This window comes from Theropithecus gelada, chromosome 4 (genome assembly GCF_003255815.1).
Source record: "Theropithecus gelada isolate Dixy chromosome 4, Tgel_1.0, whole genome shotgun sequence".
NCBI lineage: Eukaryota > Metazoa > Chordata > Mammalia > Primates > Cercopithecidae > Theropithecus > Theropithecus gelada.
In genome coordinates this window covers 44,991,596-45,014,772 of record NC_037671.1, presented here as the reverse complement: position 1 = coordinate 45,014,772, position 23,177 = coordinate 44,991,596, and the positions used below count along the sequence as shown (strand labels likewise).

At 38.1% G+C, this 23,177-nt stretch overlaps 1 protein-coding gene and 1 non-coding gene across 4 annotated transcripts in view; both read right to left on the bottom strand.

Annotated features, from left to right (window-relative positions):
• The window catches only part of UBR2 (ubiquitin protein ligase E3 component n-recognin 2), a 132,248-nt gene that overhangs the window by 24,326 nt on the left and 84,745 nt on the right, over positions 1-23,177 (bottom strand). For 2 of the 3 annotated variants that reach the window (XM_025383365.1, XM_025383366.1), the window contains exons 22-34: positions 20,868-20,920; positions 18,587-18,689; positions 16,547-16,595; positions 15,970-16,124; positions 12,912-13,014; positions 10,505-10,614; positions 10,314-10,394; positions 9,815-9,993; positions 8,512-8,711; positions 6,091-6,184; positions 4,973-5,134; positions 2,571-2,674; positions 1,838-1,916 (exon numbers count right to left, since the gene is read on the bottom strand). In XM_025383365.1, coding sequence (XP_025239150.1) covers positions 1,838-1,916; positions 2,571-2,674; positions 4,973-5,134; positions 6,091-6,184; positions 8,512-8,711; positions 9,815-9,993; positions 10,314-10,394; positions 10,505-10,614; positions 12,912-13,014; positions 15,970-16,124; positions 16,547-16,595; positions 18,587-18,689; positions 20,868-20,920 — 1,472 coding nt within the window. The remainder of the gene's footprint in view (positions 1-1,837; positions 1,917-2,570; positions 2,675-4,972; positions 5,135-6,090; positions 6,185-8,511; positions 8,712-9,814; positions 9,994-10,313; positions 10,395-10,504; positions 10,615-12,911; positions 13,015-15,969; positions 16,125-16,546; positions 16,596-18,586; positions 18,690-20,867; positions 20,921-23,177) is intronic. The other variant, XM_025383367.1, reaches the window with a different exon arrangement.
• LOC112623867 lies at positions 4,123-4,229 on the bottom strand. Its single transcript, XR_003119226.1, has one exon. It is a non-coding gene; the product is annotated as a U6 spliceosomal RNA (small nuclear RNA).

The window sequence follows — 23,177 nt, the reverse complement described above, 5'->3', positions numbered from 1 at the left end:
TGTGGGGGAAGGAGGACCCAGCAACAGAAGACCATCTGACAGATCTGAGCACTTAGAATTAAGTTGTTAGGAGGCTGGGTGTGGTGGCTCACGCTTGTAATCCCAGCACTTCGGGAGGCTGAGGCGGGTGGATCACCTGAGGTCAGGAGTTAGACCTGACCTAGGCAACATGGAGAAACTCCGTCTCTACTAAAAATACAAAAATCAGTCTGGCGTGGTAGCTCATGCCTGTAATCCCAGCTACTTGGGAGGTTGAGGCAGGACAATTGTTTGAACCCAGGAGGGGAGGCTGCAGGGAGCTGAGATCATGCCACTGCGCTCCAGCCTGGGTGACAGAGTGAGACTCTGTCTCAAAAAAAAAAAAAAAAACAAAAAAAAGAAAGAAAAAAAGAAAAGTTGTTAGACATTGGACAGATCTACTGCACCATTCAGGAAAAAAAAAAGAAAAAAGAAAAAAAGAAATACATACATAGAAAACAAATACATGAAAACGACAAGGTAATTATTAACTATAAGACAAAACTGTACGAGAAAGGAAATATAAATCTAATATGCAACTTGTATCAGCAGAAACACAGTTATTATAATGTAAAAACTGACAACTAGATTTAACCAAAAATTGTGGAATAATTTACTAGTCAACAGTGAAGATACTGTCTAATTAGAAATATGGAAGTAAATACTAGAAGTGACAAATAAAATGACAGGACTGGTGGAGTGTGGCAGACAGAAGATTGAAGTTTTTTTCTTCCTTTTTCTTTTTTTTTGAGATGGAGTCTCAGTCTGTCACCCAGGCTGGAGTGCAGTGGCGCAATCTCGGCTCATTGCAACCTCTGCCTCCCAAGTTCAAGCGACTCTTCTGCCTCAGCCTCCCAAGTAGCTGGGATTACAAGCGTGCACCACCACGCCTGGCTAATTTTTGTATTTTTAGTAGAGACAGGGTTTCACCATGTTGGCTAGACTGGTCTTGAATTCCTGACCTCAAGTGATCTGCCCGCCTTGGCCTCCCAAAGTGCTGGGATTATAGGTGTGATGTTTTTTCTATTCAAGTCTTCTAGGTCTGTATTTATTGAGTTACTTGGTACATGCCAGGCATAGCTTTCAGGTAGCTCTATGTACATTATGTCACTTTATCCTAATAAGAACTATGAATTATCCTCACTTAACAGATGAGGGAACTGAGGTACAGCGAGGTCAAGCAATTTGCTCAAAGTTGCACAGCTAAAAAGTGGTGGTGCTGGGAACTGAATCAACCAGTCTAGCTCCAGAATCTATGCTATACCTTGTAACTAACTGGCTATGGGGTAAAGTAGGGTGGAAAATATTCTAGTTTTAATCCTGGGTTGCCAAAAGCTTGGTTAGGTCATTCATAGAAATTCTGAAGTCAGACAGAAGTGCGGGATCCTTCGGGGAAGCTGAGCAGTTTGTGTTTAGAATTACTGATTAGATGTCATCAAGGAGAGCCAGGTAAAGAAAGGGTTGTGGAGGGGGTCAGCAATGCTGACTAGGAGAGGGTGGTGAGAGTTAACCACGCCACATCATTCTTAGATTTTTTTAATGTACTGCAATAAATACAATCATGTAATGCTTAAAGTTTTTTTGTTGTTTTGAGACAGGGTCTCACTCTGTCACCCAGACTGGAGTGCAGTGGCAAAATGAAGGCTCACTGCAGCTTCTACCTCCTGCCTCAGCCTCTGCTTAAACTTTAGAACTAAAGATCAGTATCCTATAACATTTTGCTCCCTCCCTCGTTTGCCAAATCATATTCCTCCTAACTGCTGATTTAATCATCATTTCAAATGGGTCAAATTTTAAAGGAGTAAAATAATATACTCACTTAGGATGAAAATCAGGCCTGAACCCTTCAGGGAGCTGTAACTCATCCATATTTTCTGAATTCTTTGTAGGCGCATTATCTATAGAAACAGGCATTTTATACCATTATTCAATACATGACAATATTCCTAAAAGTATAGCCATATAGGTCAAAGAAATTAAAAACAACAGGAAAAAAATTCCCTAATAAAAACTGGCATAACCACCATATGAAGCATGAAAACACTATTGCTCTAGCTGACCAAGGCCCTTTCTTATCTATGCTTTTCCTTACAGTACAGCCACTAAAATGAAAACAAGAGTAGCTATTCTGTTTCTATGAAAACCAATGATATAAATTCTGTTCATACTACGTTCCCACAAGGTCATAAGTGCAGTGCATGGTCTATGAAACTTGGGAAGCCTTTGGTAATGCCAACAGTAAGGTGAGTTAGCCCACCAAGAACTGAAGCTAGCTCTGCAACACTCAGTTACATCTCCCCCACCTCCAGAAGCTCTTCAATAAAATGGGGGAATAAGTGAGAAGTGTTTGTTATAAACTTCACATGAGCTTGTGTGTTTAAGGAATTAGGAGTAATGCAGTAAAGTCAAATTTAGTTTATTAAGACAATGAAAATTAGAATGAGTCAAAATTTTAAGTGGGAGGTTTCACTTTTAAACAATTTCTTCTGGAAATACATTTTCTGATGACCTCGGACTTTAGGGAAAAATGAAAACAGGTTACCGGAACTTACTAGGAGTACTTTCTTCTTTCCTAAGAAACTGTAATGCTTTTATTTGCTGAGATATTGTTCTAATCCACTGAGTCAGATTTGGTTGGTCTGAAAAATTTAACCTGCTAGAAAAGATTATAGAGAGTATTTAGTGTTTTATTATTGTTCCTTAAGATACAAAAGACTCCTTAAATGATCACAGGCATATTTTAGACACATTCCAAATATTAAAAACAAAAAAGAGAAGGGAAAATTCGTTGCATTAAAAAAATTAGGATATTGGCCAACGGAAATGAATATATTATTTGTCAATATGATGGTAATAACACTGTATTAAAAATCTCACTCTTCAGTACTGGAATTTGCTAGAATTTCTTAAGTATCATAATCACCATCACTATTAATATCTACCAAGTGCTTATTATGTTACAAGCATTTAGTGAAGCATTTTACTGTAAATATCTTATGGTATTAGACTTAATCCTCAAAATATCCCTATATTTTGTTTCAGGTTGTAGTATTATTGCATAGGTTGTATCCCTATATTGTATTATTTGTATAGGTTGTATTACTACATTTTGTAATAGGTTTTATTATTATCCCCATTTTACAGATGAGGAAACTGAGGTTTAGAGCTATGTAACTTGACTAAGGCCGAATAAGGGACAAAGCTAGCATTCAAATTTGGCTCTGTAAGATTCCAAAGCCTGTGTATTTTTATGATTATATTCGAATATGACTAAACCATAATTGAATCTCATGGGCAAAACCCAAAAAGTGGACCAATAAAGTGACAGGTGAAATCCAACAGGAACGATTTCTTCTTATACACAGTTAATCCTCAATCTAACAATAATTAATTTCTTTATCAGTTCAAATGCAGATAAGTACCATGATATTCTTCTATAATTAAAAAGCATGAGCTTACACTCAAATCTACTAATATTTTAAGAACATTTTGTGGTAGCATAGACTAAGACACCAAAGTTTGAACTCCTAAAACTGACAAGAAAAAAATGACTTTGCTTTGAACTGAATCCAAATAACACAGAAATGGATCATTTATACTCACATAACTTAATATTTGTGCATGCAAGGTACGCAGCATAATTCTTTTTTTTTTTTTTTTTGAGACGGAGTCTCGCTCTGTCGCCCAGGCTGGAGTGCAGTGGCCGGATCTCAGCTCACTGCAAGCTCCGCCTCCCGGGTTCCTGCCATTCTCCTGCCTCAGCCTCCCAAGTAGCTGGGACTACAGGCGCCCACAACCGCGCCCGGCTAATTTTTTGTATTTTTAGTAGAGACGAGGTTTCACCGTGGTCTCGATCTCCTGACCTTGTGATCCGCCCGCCTCGGCCTCCCAAAGTGCTGGGATTACAGGCGTGAGCCACCGCGCCCGGCCAGCATAATTCTACATTGAGAAATGAAGTTCAGATTTGAATAGCAGACATTATCAAATTCATACTTGAAATGACTATGTCCAATACTCATAATTAAAAGCATCCAAAAAATTATGAAGTTACAGAAATTTTCCATTTTATTTTTTTTCGTCTGCTAGACAAATTCTAAAAGAGCTAAAAATATGGAACACTTCACAAATTTGTGTGTCATCCTTGTGAAAGAGCCATGCTAATCTTCTCTTTATCGTTCCAATTTTAGCGTATGTGCTACTGAAGCAAGCACTTATTTTATTTTTGAGACTGGGTTCTGCTGTGTCACTCAGGCTGAAGTGCAACGGCATGATCAAAGCTCACTGCAGCCTTGACCCAAGCGAGCCTCCCACCTGAGTCTCCCAAGTAGCTGGGACTATAGGCATATGCCACTACATCCAGCTAACTTTTTATTTTTTGTACAGACAGGGTCTCATTATGTTGCCAAGGATGGTCTTGAACTCCTGGGCTCAAATGATCCTCCCACCTTGGCCTCCCAGAGTGCTAGGATTATAGATGTGAGCCACAATGCCCAGCTGAGATTTTTCCATTTAAAATATAGCAACAGATTTTCACTTTTTTGCCTGGTTCTTGAAACTATGAATGGCTAGTACATTGCAAAAAGTTTTATACGATTTTCAGACTGTCCTATAAAGTCAGTTTGAGTTGTTCCATCTCCCCCTACCAGTTTACTGAGCATCTCTTGAAAAGTGCATGGAAGATATTAAAAGTAGGGTCCTTAGAAATAAACCAAATACTTGGTTTTCATAAATACACAGGAATTTTACAGCTTGGAAACTTAAATTTTCACCTGCTCCTCTCTAAAAACTAAAATGATATTCCACAGGTCTGCTAGAAGAAAATGACCAGAGTTTGGAAAGTATCTGGAAAACACTATGCAACTGCCTACGCTAAGTCTTCCTCCCTGATTTATTATTTCATTATCTTCAAAGCAAACTATGGCTTTGTTATGAGTTGTCATGAGCCAAAACTTACTTGTTAAAAATATTTCTTGGAGGAAGCAGCAGAGGAATAACAGTATTACTCAAGCATTCACAAAGGGGGCAAAGGAATTCTCCGTTTTCTACATCATAGCTTGTATGTAAGCGTAATCTCTGTTGCCTTCGCTGTTCTTTAGCTTGAACGGAATCAAAATACCTTTACAATTAGAGAACATGAGGTATCAAAACAATGGTAATTTATATAAATGACAGCCACAAGCTTCAACATTTTAAATAATTTGTTTCCACAAATAGTTCAAAAATGAAAAATCTTAAACTAAATTATTTTTAACATGATTTTTGAGTGATTTTAAAAATCCAAATGGATTAAAGGTTCTAAAACAGGAAAATAAAAAAAAAGACTGCCATGTAAAAAAGCATTTACAAAGCAGCAACAAAAATTTCTTGGTGCCACTGTTCTCTTGCCACTTCCCCAAGGCTGGTGGCTATTTGTTTGTTTTTTTGAGATGGAGTGTCGCTCTGTCACCCAGGTGGGAGTGCAGTTGCACGATCTTGGTGCACGGCAACCTCCACTTCCCACATTCAAGCAATTCTCCTGTCTCAGCCTCCCAAGTAGCTGGGACTACAACGTGGTGGCTAGTTGTTAGGGGTAGTTCATAATAACTGGGTGAGCATAGTTCTAGAATAATATTGATTTGTTGGTTTTGCAGAAGCATAGAAAACACCAAGGTAGAACAAATTCAGGACATCTCATCTTATCACAGGGAGCCAGTAAAATTTTGGGAAGTAACAAAGCAAATATTAACATCTATGGAATCAAGAGTTGTCCACCCTGGACCCAAAGAAAGACAACATTACCCTTCTAGGGTTTATCCTACTGTAAAAACCCTTTTCTTCATCCACAGACTGACACAGATCCACTTCCTTCTTTGGAAGATAAAGAAGAGACTTGGATATAAAGCTAAATTAAAAAATATATCTGACATACTTTACATCTATGACAAGGCAAATAACTTTTGTTATTAGGCAAAAATATAGACTTTTTTCTTCAACATTTTTAGTTCTTTTCCTTTTTTCTAGAATAAAATTTCCTCTATGTTAAAAATTTTGAGCCCTTAAACTTCTCTTGAAAATATTAAGCACATACATTACCTTTGCCAACAATGGGCATGCATAATGTGCCCACAGCTACTAGTGTGTGTTCCACAAGACAGATCAGGGTGCATGAATAATGGATCATATTTTTCTGCATTACAAAACAAAAACAAAAAACAAAACAAAAAAATGAAGCATTTAATTTTCCTATAACAAATGTGCAAGTTTAAATTGTAAAATCTTTGATAAAGACTTGTAAATTTGAAATGAAATGCTAGTTTATTCCTTTTGAGATACCAATAATTTATGCAAGACTTTGGATTATTCAGAAAGCAGGACTCTAATTTTCACCATCCACAGCAAATTAATTAAACATTCTCAAATTGTAAACTGAAATTAGAACTATGAATTTAAATATATCCAATGTTTTGAACATTTCACACTTTCAGGGTACTGAGGTATTCCAATTCCTCCCATTGTACCCTGAACTCCAGGTAAAAGAGCTACTCTCTTCACCGGGCTGCCTTACGTGCGTTCAGGACAGCTGGGTTACAATGATCGCTAATAAAAAATGTTTTGGCAGTAATGGGGCGCCCCCTAGAGGACAGACTGCTTAACGACACTCATACAGCAAATAATCACATCAGAGCCGAAGTGACAACAAAAAATCTAAGCATAGACCAGATCAGATGGGGAAAAAAAAAAGTAATTCAGAGTCTTCTGTCCTGGTGTCCTGGTGCTAATTTTTATATTCAAATGGGATGAAAAATCAAGAAAAACAAGATGGATGTCTGGCTTCTTTTGGAATTTTTTGAATTCTTTATATAAATTAGTATAATCTTAGAAATTTCCTAACACTCTAGAAAGAATTATTTTTAATTTGCTTTAATAGTTTTAATTTGCTTTAACACTAGAACAGTGCAAACGTCAAAGCATTAAGAAAATCCACTTATAGCCAGCTAATGCTTTTTCTTCAAGAAGTAACAAATTAAATAAAATTAACAACTCCGTCTTTGGCCTGGAATGAAATTTATAAAGCACCAACTTTAAATGGCTATTTCTTTTTTTTTTGGCAGAGTCTCGCTCTGTCGCCCAGGCTGGAGTGCAGTGTTACATCTTGGCTCACTGTAGCTCCTCCTCCCGGGTTCACGCCATTCTTCTGCCTCAGCCTCCCAAGTAGCTGGGACTACAGGTGCCTGCCACCATGCCCGGCTAATTTTTTTTCATATTTTTTAGTAGAGATGGGGTTTCACTGTGTTAGCCAGGATGGTCTTGACCTCCTGACCTCGTGATCTGCCCGCCTCGGCCTCCCAGAGTGCTGGGATTACAGGCGTGAGCCACTGCACCTGGCCTTTAAAAAAAAAAAAAAAAGACAGGGTCTTGCTCCGTCGCCCAGGCTGGAGGGCAGTGGTGCAATCTCAGCTCACTGCAACCTCCACCTTCTAGGTTCAAGCAATTCTCGAGCCTCAGCCTCTTGAGTAGCTGGGACTACAGGTGCGCACCACCACATTCAGCTAATATTTTTGTACTATTAGTAGAGACGGGGTTTCGCCATGTTGGCCAGGCTGGTCTCGAACTCCTGACCTCAGATGATCCACCTGCCTTGGCCTCCCAAAGTGCTGGGATTACAGGCATGAGCCACCATGCCCAGCCCAAATGACCATTTTTAAAGATGAAGCAGACCAATCTTTAGTAAGTAGGATACAAAGACTTTCTTTAAAGAGAGAAGGTAACTCTAAAAGTGGCTCTCAAACCTCGTTTCACACTGCAGTGTGAAAGGCAAGGGCTAAAGAAGTGCTCTGGGAATTTCCAAGACACAGTTCCTACTCTCAAGAAGTTTACTGTGTATCGCTCAAGCATATGCACACAGAGCACAACCTACAAGCAGAGAAATAAATGTGTCAGTGGTGGACAAAATCATGTACAGACTGGATCTCCCTGCTTTACTTCCTCAGTTGCTGAAAGAGGGCCCTCAACTGTCCTGCACAGTAATCTGTATCTCAAGAATCTGCTTTCTGGGGAACCCGATCTGTGGTGGTATCACTATTCTAAGTCAGAATTTGGCTCAAGGATTGCCTCTTACATAGGTAACTCTCTATCACTGTTCTCAGAAGATTCCACTCAGGCTCTATCAATAAGACAAAGCAATTATTATTTCAGTGTGTCAACAAATGACCAAGGCTTTGCAAGTGTACTGAAGCATGGGAAAGACTGTGAAATGCCAAAGTATGTAATGTTACATCACAAAGAAAAGCTTTACTTTGAATCCCTGCTATTTATCAGCTATATGATTCAGGTATAACTTTCTGGAGTGGTTCCACATCTGCCAAGTGGGGAATTCCTGCCTAAGTTACCTGCCAAAGATACCATCCAAGTCTATGGAGTCATTCTTAGATTTAAAAAATCTCAATGTATCATCAACCACATTAACTGGCAGTTGTTATTAATCGGGAAGATGAGGATCTAGCTATGACTTACCTGGATCTTGAATAAATTTACTTCTGTTTTTTGATAATACAGTTGATCTCTGAACAAATGCTGCCAAGACCATTGCCCTGCTTTCCACTTTAACTTCTTGCTCCTCTTGACACAATATACATGTAACGAATTGTCTTTGTTCAGGAACCTGAGTTTGTGTGGGGCCCAGCGCTGTAAGTGTCATATCTGAAACCACAGGGCTGCAATACAAGGGTTATGAATATAATTAACGATCCCAAAAACTTTCTACATAATCATAAAATAGCAGACTACAGGTATGTATGTGTGCATATACATATATATCTATATATTTTTTAAATTTTATTTTTTTCTTTTTGAGATGGAGTCTCGCTCTGTCACCCAGGCTGGAGTGCAATGGTGCGATATCGGCTCACTGCAAGCTCCGCCTCCCGGGTTCACGCCATTCTCTTGCCTCAGCCTCCGGAGTAGCTGGGACTACAGGTGCCCGCCACCATGCCCAGCTAATTTTTTGTATTTTTTAGTAGAGACAGGGTTTCACTGTGTCAGCCAGGATGGTCTCGATCTCCTGACCTCGTGATCCGCCTGCCTCGGCCTCCCAGAGTGCTGGGATTACAGGCGTGAGCCACTGTGCCCGGCCCACTTTTATTTTTTATTTATTTTTTTGAGATGGAGTCTTGCTCTGTTGCTTAGGCAGGAGTGCAGTGGCATGATCTCAGCTCACTGCAACCTCCACCTCCCAGGTTCAAGCAATTCTCCTGCCTCAGCCTACTGACTAGCTGAGATTATAGGTGCACACCACCACGCCTGGCTAATTTTTTTTTTTTTTTGTATTTTTAGTAAAGACAGGGTTTCACCATGTTGGTCAGGCTGGTCTCGAACTCCTGACCTTGTGATCTGCCCGCCTCGGCCTCCCAAAGTGCTGGGATTACAGGTGTGAACCACCGTGTCTGGCCAGGCATGTATATATTTAACACATGGTTTTGATAACTTGGATTGTCAAGTCTTTGGTATGTATCAAAACCATCTCCTTTAATTCTCACAGCAATCTAATCTGCAACACAGATGTCACACACTCTAGATAACTGAGTGTAGTGTACTCATTCTTTCATGAATGTCCAAGATCTTCTGCAGAAAATACCCTACTATATTACCATATCTATATTCAGAGATTTCTAAGATTAAATCTTCTAAATGGAGGTCACAAAATTTACCTATGAATTCTAATAAATTACTTTAGGTTTAAAAATATACTTACAAGGAAAAAAAGCAACACTGCCCCTAGTTGGGAACAACTGGTCAATAAATTAATTTTTTTTAATACCTATTATCAAGAACAGCAGAGGTTGAGGCATCCAGTTCTAATGTCTGCTGAAAGAGTTCTTTGTTTTCATCAATAAAATGCCGCTGCATTTCAGACATCTGAGCCATGATCTTTTCTCTGCGCAGTCTGGCAATCTCTGCTTTTCTCTTCCTCTCAGCTTTGTCTTTGTCCCTTGAACTCTGAAATTATGCTCCATTCAATTAGACTATTAGATGCTAAAACACACATTTTTTTTCCAAAGCAGAAATATCTTCATTGTAAATACCAATTAAAAACTATTCTACAATCTCACTTAGACAAGAGAAAAGACTCTTAAGTTGACCTAACGTGTTTTAAAGGGAAAAAGCAGACAAAAAATTGCTACAACAAATAGAGATAAATAGTGGCATATTTGTTGGAATTTCAGTGTTGTAACTGGCAACTTAGTGTAGATAAATTTAATTTGTTCATACTGAACTTGCTATAATTTTTTAGCATTATCACACTTTACTGTTTATACCTCTTCCATTATGGTTCCTTCTGTCTCTGCCACGGGACTGGTAGGTGAACTCTCCCTCATCTTTTTAACAGCATTAAAAGTCTACAAAAAAAAAAAAAGTATCAGTATCCTGTATGAAATATCATCACAATGTACACGTAACAAATATTTAATATTTCTCACAAAAAGCAGAAGAATGTAGGAAATTTTACCTTCAATATCCACCGAATCATGTCTTTGTGAACTTCTAGGTAGGGAGCATTTTGTAGTGTTTCCAGCATAGCTAGTATGCTAGGAGAGTTTTTTGGCGCTTCGCCAGGTTCTATGTCAGAAAAATAAAAGGCACAATAACAACAGCTAACACTTCATAGTACTTATTCCTATGCACAGGAACATAAATGCAGTTGCTTATAACACCTATTGCCCATAATTTGATTATGACTCTACCAAAGAGATTTTCAATACTTCTTGAGAATGTGACATATGTGCCTTTTACAAACAAGTTGCCAACAACTAGAATTCTTTAAGCATTCAAAAGTGACTTTTAATAGGAAACGAATTTGCTAAAATGTATTTTAGCAAAATTATATACAAATTCAGCTAAAAATAACTGGTGTACTTGAGATTTTACAGGTCTAAAAATAAACTAGCATTAAGAGGTGCACATATGTACAAATATGTTTATTTGACCATTGCCTTTAATAAAAACTAGATTCAGAATAAAATGAATTTCTTCCCCTAGGAATTCACTGTTTATTTGAATATAAGAGTTAAGTCCATATTTTCTATTAGTCTGCAGTCAGAAATGTTCAATTATCGATTTTCTTGATTTTGGTGCTGCCATTCTGGAAAAATGTGCCTTCTTCCTAAGAGGGAAGAGATTGACCTTTGTGATCTTTAATATTCTATCACATCTAAAACTCTGTGGCGTGCATTAGGGATGTGACTCTAGATAAGGGAGAGGTTTCTTTGCAAATAAATCGTGTGTCTTAATTATGTAAAATGTCTAAAGACAAATTAAGAGTAACGTTGAGGGAAAATGATGATCCTTTAATAAAAAGGAAAGAGAGAGTAAGAGAGAACCTAATATATATATATATTTTTTGAGACAGAGTCTCACTCTGTTGCCCAGGCTGGAGTGCAGTGGTGTGATCTCAGCCCACTGCGACCTCCACATCCTGGGTTCAAGTGATTCTCCTGCCTCAGTCTCCCGAGTAGCTGGGATTACAGGTGCCCACCACCACGCCCGGATAATTTTTGTATTTTTGGTAGAGACAGGTTTTGTCATGTTGGCCAGGTTGGTCTGGAACTCCTGACCTCAGGTGATTCACCCACCTCGGTCTCCCAAAGTGCTGGGATTACAAGCATGAGCCATCGTGCCTGGCCAAGAACCTAATATTTTACAGTGATGAGTGAATGAAATTAGGGAGTATTCTGTGTGGTTATCCTAAAATAAACACACCAGAAACAAAGAAAGCAAAAACCACAGTATTAATCCATAGAAACAATATGGTAGAGAAAAAGAATAGGTAAAAACTGGCATCCATGAATAAAGTGTTCAGTGGGGAAAGGTGGTTTCTCCTCTTTCTCTCATTTACTTGGATGAGGGCAAAAAGGAAAACTAGAGATCTAGAAGCAAACAAAATTACTCCTCCCTGTCCCCTGGTAGCGTAATTCTCACAGTTATCATTTAGGAAGAAATGGCATTGAACACATTTACAGAAATAATCCTTTTTAATCAAAGCATTTATAAACTCCTATCATAGCACCATAAATTCATTTAAAAACACCTCAGCAAATAGCTGACTACAGGTCTGTGGCAGGGAAAGTACAAGATGAGCTTGCGCATCTTTTGGGCCAGAAAGTGAGGTGGTACTTTCTGGCCCAAATGGGGCTGGGTGAAAAGGACACAGAAACCGACTAAATAAACTCCCACTGATCAAAGTGGGCATAATTTGAGCATCAAAAGGAATAATCATTATAAGTGACTATAAAACACTGAATAAGTAAAATGAATAATATTTTAAAAAACTCTAAACAAAAAACACTCAAAGTTGCCACAATTGCAGGTAACTATCAGGCCTGCCAATAGCTGATTATGAAAATTAGTAAATGAAAAGCTTTTCTTTGAGACGTGAAATATTATGTCTACAACAAAAGGTTCAAGAAAGTACGTAAATATAAAAGCAAATATAGCAAACTACTAAATCTAGGTAGTAGGTATATGAATGTTTACTGGACAATTCTTTCCATTTGTCTATATGTTTGAAATTTTTAAAATAAAAAGCTAGAAAAACTCCCTGGCCTTCTTTCAAAAAGTCACATTTCTTTATATGAAATGACAATCTAATCCCCTATAATTTTTATTTGTTTTCAATACTGTAGAATCTTATGTCAACCACAGCTGACTGTAACTTTGAACTTAGCCCTAGATATTTTTATAAAAATATAACAGGGTTTAATATAGTACCTTTACTACACAGATGAGTACATATAGCCTCAAACATTTAGATTAAATATTACCCTTTTAGAATCCATATGACCAAATAAGAGAGGTTATTAAGTGATTTCTTAAAATCATTTATATCGAGTTAGTTTAGTAAAAAGATATATACATACTTGATATCTTCTGAGTGAAGGTAAATGTTACCACATGCTCTTCTGTGACATTCTCTAAATGCTGTTTTTCTTCTTGTAGTGCCATTCCAATTAAATGTAACACCTTGAATAAATGTTTTGTAACTTTTAGTAACAATTAAAAAAACCAAGCACATATTTTAATAAGAAATAGCAAAAAAGAATTATTGAAAAAGATAAATCAAACTATTAAGTACTAAATGCAATTAAAAACAATTTGAAGTACTAATTTTTTTTTTTTTTTTTGAGATGGAGTTTTGCTCTGTCAACCCAGGCTCACTGCAACCTCTGCCTCCTGGGTTCAAGCGATTCTCCTGCCTCAGCCTCCCCAGTAGCTGGGATTACAAGCGTGTGCCACCATGCCCAGCTAATTTTTGTACTTTTAGTACAGATGGGGTTTCACCATGTTGGCCAGGCTGGTCTCGAACTCCTGACCTCAAGTGATCCACCCATCGTGGCCTCCCAAAGTGCTGGGATTAAAGGTGTGAGCCACCATGCCTGGCCTTGAAGTACTAATTTTTATTAAATGAAAAGACTGAGGTTCATTTTCTATTAAACAATAATTGGCAAGAAAAACAAAATTTTCTACTTCAATGAGGAAGAAATTTCAATCACAAATTCTTAGGGTAAGCTAAAATTACCACCACCTGTGACCAGCAATTCACATAATATGTAAGTTTTATTCTATACCTATACTACAGACTTAAAAAAACCTTCCAAGAATCAGTGGTCAAGTAAGTACAAAGCTAAAAGTATCCCCTATGTAATTATTCAGTCTATGACACTACATAGTTTAATTTCTCTAAGGACTAAATCTTCATCATCTGAGAAAGACAAACTTTTTATCTCTAATGCCTTATCATTTATAAACTTTAGAGTCCTTCAATGTATCTCACAAAATATTCTCCATCAGACTTCTAAGAGAGTGTATTAACCTATTTGTTTTTTTACTGCTATTACCCCATGCCCAAGTTTTTCTGTGTTTTTTGAGACAGAGTCTCCCTTGTTGCCCAGGATGGAGTACAGTGGCACAATATTGGCTCACTGCAACCTCCGCCTCCCAGTTTCAAGGGATTCTCCTGAGCCCTCCTGAGTAGCTGGGATTACAATGATGATTGGCTAATTTTTGTATTTTTAGTAGAGACGAGGTTTCACCATGTTGTACAGGCTGGTCTTGAACTCCCAACCCCAAGTGATCCACCTGCCTCGGCCTCCCAAAGTGTTAGGATTATAGGGGTGAGCCACTGCGCCGGGTCCACACCCCAGTTTTTAAAGGAGATATGTGTGTGATATCTCTGTATCTTTCCCTCCACAAGGGAAGACTGTGGTTGTCAGAGACTTGGAAGAACTAGGTGACATAAAGCAAATGTACACGTAAGGTAAATATTGTTCACACCTCTCTTCTCCATTATTTCCCACAAATCTTTTGTTCATGTAATGCTGACAGTACACGACAGCTAGTACAGCTGTACTAGTAATGAGTTAGTATACCACAGCTCCATGCTTTTACACTTTAAATAGGCTTATAAATAGGAGGGCATTATAAGAATACACACATCTTAGCCAGTGAGACAAAAAGAAAGAATGATAGCTACTAAGCCTTCTGAGGAAGGCTCCAAAATTTGAATCCGAATCCTGGTTTTACTGCTTTCAAGCTATTAATATAAACCCTCAGGGAATGCCTCTGAGCCCATGTCATCATCTTTAACACTGGAAAAAAAGTTTCCCTCTAGAGTTCTGAGGATTACAAATGCTGTATGCAGAGTGCTTAGCATGGCCGGGCATGGTGGCTCACGTCTGTAACCCTAGCACTTTGGGAGGCCGAGGTGAGTGGATCACCTGATGCTGGGAGTTCGAGACTAGCTTGGCCAACATGGTGAAACCCTGTCTCTACTAAAAATACAAAAAATTAGCTGGGTGTGGTGACAGGCACCTGTAATCCCAACTACTCGGGAGGCTGAGGCAGGAGAATTGCTTGAACCCCGGAGGCAGAGGTTGCAGTGAGGCAAGATCACGCCATTGTACTCCAGCCTGGGTGACAAGAGCAAAACTGTCTCCAAAAAAAAAAAAAAAAAAAGTGCTTAGCATGGAATAAGGCATAAAGTAGACATTCTATTTAATGAATAATTGTTATATCACTTAGTAGAGTTATATGGGAAGTAAATGGAACCTCACTGAAACTTGGCTTCCTCATCTAACAATGAGAAGAAAGTTATATCTATTCATGGGGTATTGTGTGAATTCAATGAGATAATGTAAGAATGGCTTACATTAAAACTATAAAGTAAAATACAAACAAGAGGCCGGGCATGGTGGCTCACGCATGTAATCCCAATACTTGGGGAGGTCGAGGGGGGAGGATTGCTTGAGTCTAGGAGTTCAAGACCAGCCTGGGGAACATGGCAAAACTCTGTCTCTACCAAAAACACAAAAATTAGCTAGGTGTTGTGATGCATGCCTGTAATCCCAGCTACTTGGGATACTGAGGTGGAGGGATCGCTTGAACCCAGGAGGCAGAGGTTGCAGTGAGCCAAGATCGCATCACTGCACTCCAGCTTCCTGGGTGACAGAGCCAGATCCTGTCTCAAAAACACAAAAACAACAATAACACAAAAAAGGTTCCAGACTTGCCACGTAACTAGCTAAAGGACCATAAGTCTATGAGTGCCAGTTTCTTCAACTACAAAATAAGGATATGGATGATTCAAAAAAAAATTTTTGTTTTGGAAAATAATTAGATTAGAAACATATATAAAAGATAACACATTACATCAATATCAGAGCCCTACATATATAAAGACCAGGACCAATCAAGGAGAGAATGACTGCCCAGTGGGACTGAGGTAATAACAACCATGTGGTATAAAAAATCTGTCTGGCACTTGTTTTCACTGTCAGACACAAAAGCAGTAACAATATATTCAAGTTAGGAAAACACAATATGTTTCGGCCTCATTTTCCTCTGTATAGATACAGACAAGAATATTTTGCTTGTACTATAAAATACTAAAATATAAATAATAAATGTCTTCAAACCTACCCTTTGCAGCATGGACTCTGACCAGGCATATCCATTATGTTCCACAGCCCATTGCAGAATTGTTCCCATGATGCACAGCATGACATCTGACTGCAAAATGTTAACCAGGCTTGCAAACAGAGGGCAGAATGGAGGCAACACCGGAGGTGGGAGTGCTGAAAATACAGTTGTTATTACTATCGGTTTCTTTTACAGAACATGCTTTAGAAACTATCCCTTTGTTACTTTTGATAGTTTTACCTAAAAAAATATTCATTAACGCACACCTTAAAGCTATTATTTTACGTTCTCAAGGTCAAATCTGTAAAATGAGCCACATAAGTAGCAGCAGTACAAAAGAAAGTCTGTCTTTTCCCCTAGGAAGGTTTTAAGATCTGAGATAAAATCAAACCAGAGGAGACTTAGTACAAACTATTTCTATGTTAGCATATTTATTATTCCTTTGAATAGGAGGTTGTTCACTAGGAAAGCTTACATTTAAATATTCATTCCACCAAGGACAATCATCGTAGTTAATAGGAAACAATGTTTAACATGTAAAAAAGGGGCATGACATTTTTGGAAAGATTAAAAATACCTGTATCTTCTCTATTTTGTCTTTTCATTTTCCGTTGAGCTTCTTCTGCCTAATAAAAGATAAAGTTATTTGGGCAGGGAATTAGTAATATAAAACATATCCAAAACTAGTGACATAAGTCCATCTTTGTTGTATTCTTTTCTTTTCTTTTCTTCCTTTGAGAGTCCCGCTGTGTCACCCAGGCTGCAGTGCAGTGGCACGATCTCGGCTCACTGCAATCTCCGACTCCCAGGTTCAAGAGATTCTCCTGCCTCAGCCTCCCAAGTAACTGGGACTACAGGTGCCCACCACCACACCCGGCTAATTTTTATATTTTTAGTAGAGACGGGGGTTCTACTATGTTGGTCAGGCTGGTCTTGAACTCTTGACCTTGTGATCTGCCCACCTCGGCCTCCCAAAGTGCTGGGATTACAGGTGTGAGCCACCGCGCCTGGCCCTTTTTTTTTTTTTTTTTGAGACTTAGTCTCACTCTGTTACCCAGGCTGAAGTACAGTGGCATGATCTCAGCTCACTGCAACCTCCACCTTCCGGTTCAAGCAATTCTCCCTGCCTCAGCCTCCATAGAAGTTGAGATTTACAGGCACCCGCCACCAAGTCCGGCTAATTTTTGTATTTTTAGTAGAGACAGGGTTTTGCCATGTTGGCCAGGCTGGTCTTGAACTATTGACCTCAGGTGATCCACCCGTCTTGCCCTCCCAAAGTGCAGGGATTACAGGTGTGAGCCACTGTGTCTGGCCAAGGATGAAAATCTAAAATCAGAGAATAACACAACTGAGGCCAGGGTGCGGCAGCTCACACCTGTAATTCCAGCTACTCGGGAGGCTGGGGCAGGATAATTGCTAGAACCTGGGAGGCAGAGGCTGTAGTGAGCCGAGGTCTGCACTCCAGCCTGAGTAATAGAGTGAGACCCTATCTCAAAAAAAAAAAAATAAAATTCTATCCTTAGTGTTCTAGTCCTCCCCCAAACTGATACATTAAGGTTATTATTATTTTAACTAAAAGAATCCCCAAATGAGTTATCTATTACTTCAAATTAGAAGAGAAACACGTACAACCCCAAACCAAAAAAACTTATTTAAGTTTGAACTCTATGACTTCATCAAAAACTAAATAAAAGCTTTACGTTTAAGTTTTGTTTAATGCGGTTATGCTGTTTATTGAAAAATCACTTTAAGAGAAGATTGCTAAAAGGCAGATTTTTTGGTTTTTTTTTTTTGAGATAGGGTCTCACTCCCATCGCCCAAGTTGGAATGCAGTGGTGCAATCATAGCTCACTGCAGCCTTGACCTCCTGGGATCAAGTGATCCTCCTATCTCAGCCTCCCGAGTAGCTGGGACGAGAGGTGCATGACACCATGCCTGGCTAATTTTTGTATTTTTAGTAGACGTGGGGTTTCACCATGTTGGCCAGGCTGATCTTGAACTCTTGAGCTCAAGCGATCTGCCTGCCTCAGTCTCCCAAAGTGCTAGGATTACATACCCCGCCAAAAAGGCAAAATTTAATTACCTAGGAATGATTAGAAAAGCTTCATGAATCTCTATGAAAAAGCATGTTAAATAATACCAATTCTGAAATGTGCACAAAATGGATTAACTGATTATAATACAGGTTGAAAATTTGTTTAAAAAAACTATACCCATATATGTATAGGTATGTATTATATAGATCTTATATACGTATGCACAAAATGCTAGGGGGAAGCTCCAAAATGTTAGGTGAGGGTATTTTAAGTAATTTCTACTTTCTTCTTTATATATTTTCCAAATTCCCTATAATAAAAATACCATTTTTCAAGCTGCAAAAGCAATAAAAAGTTGTTTAGGAAAAAATAATTCAAGCCAGACACAGTGGTGCATGCCTGTAATCTCATCTACTCAAGAGGCTGAGGTGGGAGGATTGCTTGAGCCCAGCAGTTTGAGGTTGCAATGCTCTATAACGGCATTGTGAACTAAAACCTAGCCTGGGCAACATGGTGAAACCCCATCCCTTAAGAAAAACAATGCAACCCTTCCCTGCTACATTTTAAATTTTCCCAATTACCTTGGACTGTTCTGCCCTTGAAAAGTGATAGAAATACAAGTTGAACTCTTTGGCACATTCTGGTTTCAGTTCATACATGCCTCGTCCTGTTAATCCAGGTTTCCTATGAAAGAAAGGACCTTAGAATATTATTACTAAAGCCATACACTAATTTATGAGATAGTCTTGGATATTAGAACAAGAAAGCAGAGCTCTCATATACTGCTGGTGGGTGTTAAGCTACAACTATTTTCAGTGGTTGATTTGGCAATCTAAATCCAAGTTCTTACATGCATCTGTTTTATTTAGCACATCCACTTGGAATTTATCCTAACTAGACAAGAGAACCTAATGGACACTGCAGTGGCAACAATTAAAAAGTCTAACAACGGGAAATAAGTAACAAATTACAACATCTCCAAACAACTGAACACCATTAACAGTGATGATAATTTCTCTATTTTCACATGTAAAGACCTCTGTGTTAAGTTTTATTAAGCGGAAAAAAGCAGGTACACTATTGGGGTTTAGAGAACTTTCCTAAGCAAGTTATAAAACCCAGAAGCCAGATATGAGACATAGTTTTAAAAACAGAAATGACACGAAGTTAAAAAACAAGGGACAGACTGGAAGAAAGTACTGTGATGTGTTAAACAAGAATTGATATTTCTAATATATTATAAAAACACTTTTGGAACAAGAAGATAGGGACAAACAACCATAAAGAAAAATGCATTAAAGTATGAAAAAACAAATGGCCAATAAACACATGAAAAGATGCTCAACTTCCCTGTTATTAGAGTAATGCAAATTAAAATAAGGTACTAAAAGACTGCTCATACTAAAGTGTTGACAAAGTTGCAGGGCACTCTTCATACACTGCTAGTCAGAGTATAAATTGATGACTTTTCTTGGGAAGGCAATTAGGAGGTATGTATCAAAATGTAATACAAGCTTTCATTTTGATCTAGCTAATCCTCAAATACTTTCACAGTCAAAAGATACACTTGTTAATGCTGTATGTACAAGGATGTTCAATATTTGTTTATAAGAGAAAATCTGGAAGTTATGTATTACACTTACAGGGAAGAGGTTAGATACATTACAGTACATGACTACAGGGACGTGAAAAAGGGCCTGGCGCCCTACAGGGACGTGAAAAAGGGCCTGGCGCCATAGCTCAGGTCAGTAATCTCAGCACTTTGGGAGGTCAAGGCGGGCTCGATCATCTGAAGTCAGGAGTTTGAGACCAGCCTGGTCAACACGGCGAAACCTCATGTCTACTAAAAATACAAAAATTTGTGGTGGGGTGCCTGTAATCCCAGCTACTTGGGAGGCTGAGGCAGAAGAACTGCCTGGACCCAGGAGGCAGAGGTTGCAGTGGGCCAAGATCATGCCACTGCACTTGAGTCTCACTTTGTCACCCAGGCTGAAGAGAAAAAGGATGAAGTATGCCTATATGTACTGACAAAGTGTATTACGTAAAAACTAAAAAAAAAAAACCAATAAAAACAACAAAACCCCTACAAAGACACAAATACATGGAAACATTCCATTACTTAATTTTAAAAAAGGTTATAGAATAGTAAATATAAAATGAAACCATTTTTTGTTATGTGTTCCAAGTACACAAAAAAAATTTAGAAAGATATATATCCAAACATAATAGAAATCATCTGAGTGGTTGGATTACAGGTAATATTTTTTCTTTGTATTTTTCCATATTTTTTCTAAAAGCAAGTATTGTCTTTATAACCAACAAAAAATAAAGACACTATCTTCAAAAATTTATAGTGGGTTAAAAAAAATGAATACATTGCCATTGGGATAGGAAGTAAAGAAAAAACAGGCTTAAGAAACTGCCTCAGTATCTTTAAGGGTATAAACCAGTTTATTGACTGGGGAAGACGGTGGACACTGGAGAAAGTGGCATTGAGAGGCTATCCCACAATTTAGGCGGCACATTCAAATAAAAACAAAGAAAGCAGTTTTAAGAAACTACAATGCATTTACTTAGATCACTGCTGAGGTTAATTTTTACTATTTGAAACCATCAGCTATGAATACCTATTCTGAATAGGATGAAAACCCTCACAATGTCACTTTATGTTGCCGAGTACCGGGTGAGATCAGAAAAGTGAAATGTCAGTGAGAGATCTAATTCAGAGCTATAATTTGAAAATGTCTGTCACTCTCTGAAAGCTGCAACTTCATTCTCAGTTACATCAAAGAAAACACTCTAAGAAAAATGAATGTACTGGAAAAGTAAAAAAGAATGTGAAATAATAGGAAGTAAACTCACTTGAAATGGGCAACTGCTTCGATTACACTCTCCATGCCAGTCTCCTTGTTCTCCTAAAGGTACAGGATGCAAGTGTGTTTCATGTTAATAATAACTACTAGCACTCTGAGCATTGCGTTTTATCTCACTGACCCTCATAAGAACCTAAGGTAGATACACCTTATCTCCATTTTCACAGATGAGGATTCCATAGCAAACACAATGATTTATACAAAACTAGACACACTTACTTGGTAAGCTGATGTTCATTCAAATTGATATATTATTTTTAAATACATAAAATAGATAAAACTTTATGATTTTAAAAAAGTCACTACCATATGGAATCAAGGTAAGAGCTTTCTAAACTAACTAATTGAAAACACAAACTATATAAAACATTTAAAAAAATTTATGTAAAATACTTCTGGTATTTTATAAAACAGTTGCACTAATTTCTTGTCTATTTTCAGTATAACAGCACTTCCCAAATCATATCTCATTCACGACAAGATAGTAATAGGAGTTCTGTGAATAAATAATTCTTTAAAATGTTTGGGAAATACAGTTACAATCACTTTATTTTTTATTTTTTTTGAGATGGAGTCTTGCATTGTTACCCAGGCTGGAGTGCAATGGTGTGATCTTGGCTCACTGCAACCTCTGCCTTCCAGGTTCAAGCAATTCTCCTGCCTCAGCCTACCAAGTAGCTGGGATTACAGGAGCCTGCCACCACACCTGGCTAATTTTTTTATTTTTATTTTTTTTAGTAGAGATGGGGTTTCACTATGTTGGCCAGGCTGGTCTCGAACTCCTGACTTTGTGATCTGCCCACCTTGGTCTCCCAAAGTGTTGGGATTACAGGTGTGAGCCACCGTGCCCAGTCGACAATCACCTTATATAAGGCTTAAACCACTTTAAAAATGCTTTTTTAAAATTTTATCGTTCCTTAAAGTTTAGGCTAAATTATAACTGCTTCCTAACAACTTGGGATTCACTTCCTGCATTAAAGCAGTACAAGTAATTTTTATCTTGACTAGCTATTTAGTGACATTAAGAAATTATTCATCATTCGGCCAGGCATGGTGGCATGTGCCTGTAATCCTAGCTGCCTGGGAGACTGAGGCATGAGAATCGCTTAAGTCGGGAGGCAGGGGTTGTAGTAAGCCAAGATCGTGTCATTGCACTCCAGCCTGGACGACAGAGCCAGACTCTGTCTCTCTCTCTCTATATATATATACTTATTTAGAGACAGAGATATATCAATTATTGTTTTTAAAAGTGTGATAATATAAAGATATGGTTTTTTAAAGAGTCCTCATTTTCTAGATCAGAGTTTTTCAACCTCAGCATGACTGACATTCAGATCAGGTATGTTGTGGGGGTTGCCCTGGGTATTGCAGGATGTTTAGCAGTATCCCTGGCATCTACCCACTAGATACCAGTAGCACCCCACACCCCATCCTGAGTAGTGACATTCAGAGATGTCCCCTGGGGGGTAAAATTGTCCTCAGTTGAGGAATCACTGTTTTAGATACATATAGTCCTATTTATAGATGAAATGGTAAATCCAGTATTCTCTAGGCAATAATACAGTGGGGCACAGAGGTCAGTGGTTGGGGTATAGATGAAAACAGACTGGCCTCTGTTGAAGCTGGTGATGGGGTTGTTAAACTATGTTTTTTAATATCTATAGATGTTTAAAATATTTATAATACAAAGTTTAAAAGTACTACTGTGCAACAAAGATAAGATAGGTTGAAATCTCAGAAAAATAAATGTTAAGGTTGAAAGTTTTGATCTATGTTTCAAATTAGGGCAAACATTTTGAAAAGCCTCAATGAAAATAGTCCCTTCTCAATTATAAGGGTTGAGTTTCTGAAAAGCCCCATGGCTGAAGTATAGGTTGCTGGGGAACTTATCACCCCTGGAAGGAAAAACAGTTACAATTTTACCTATGAATGTCCTTGTCACTATTATTTTACATTCACTAAAATGAAACAAGGGCTCATCATTAAGAAGACTCTCTGGAGGCCAAAAAGGAAAAAGCTTAGGAAAACATTATTTATTCTACTCAACATAGGTGAGTAGGTACTTCTGACTCCCTTCCTCAATACACTAGGTTATAAAGCATTATCCATACCCATAGCAACTTTGTACTAAAGACCCTATAATGACCTCTTTCTATGGGGTACAAACATTAGTTCTGAGGTTTGGGCTTACTTTTTGTTTAGTGCCCTTATCTTCTTCAAGGCTTTATTGGAAAAGAAAAGGTTCTATTACTATTCTGCTTTTTTTTTTTTTTTTTTTTTTTTTTTTTAAAATTTTTCA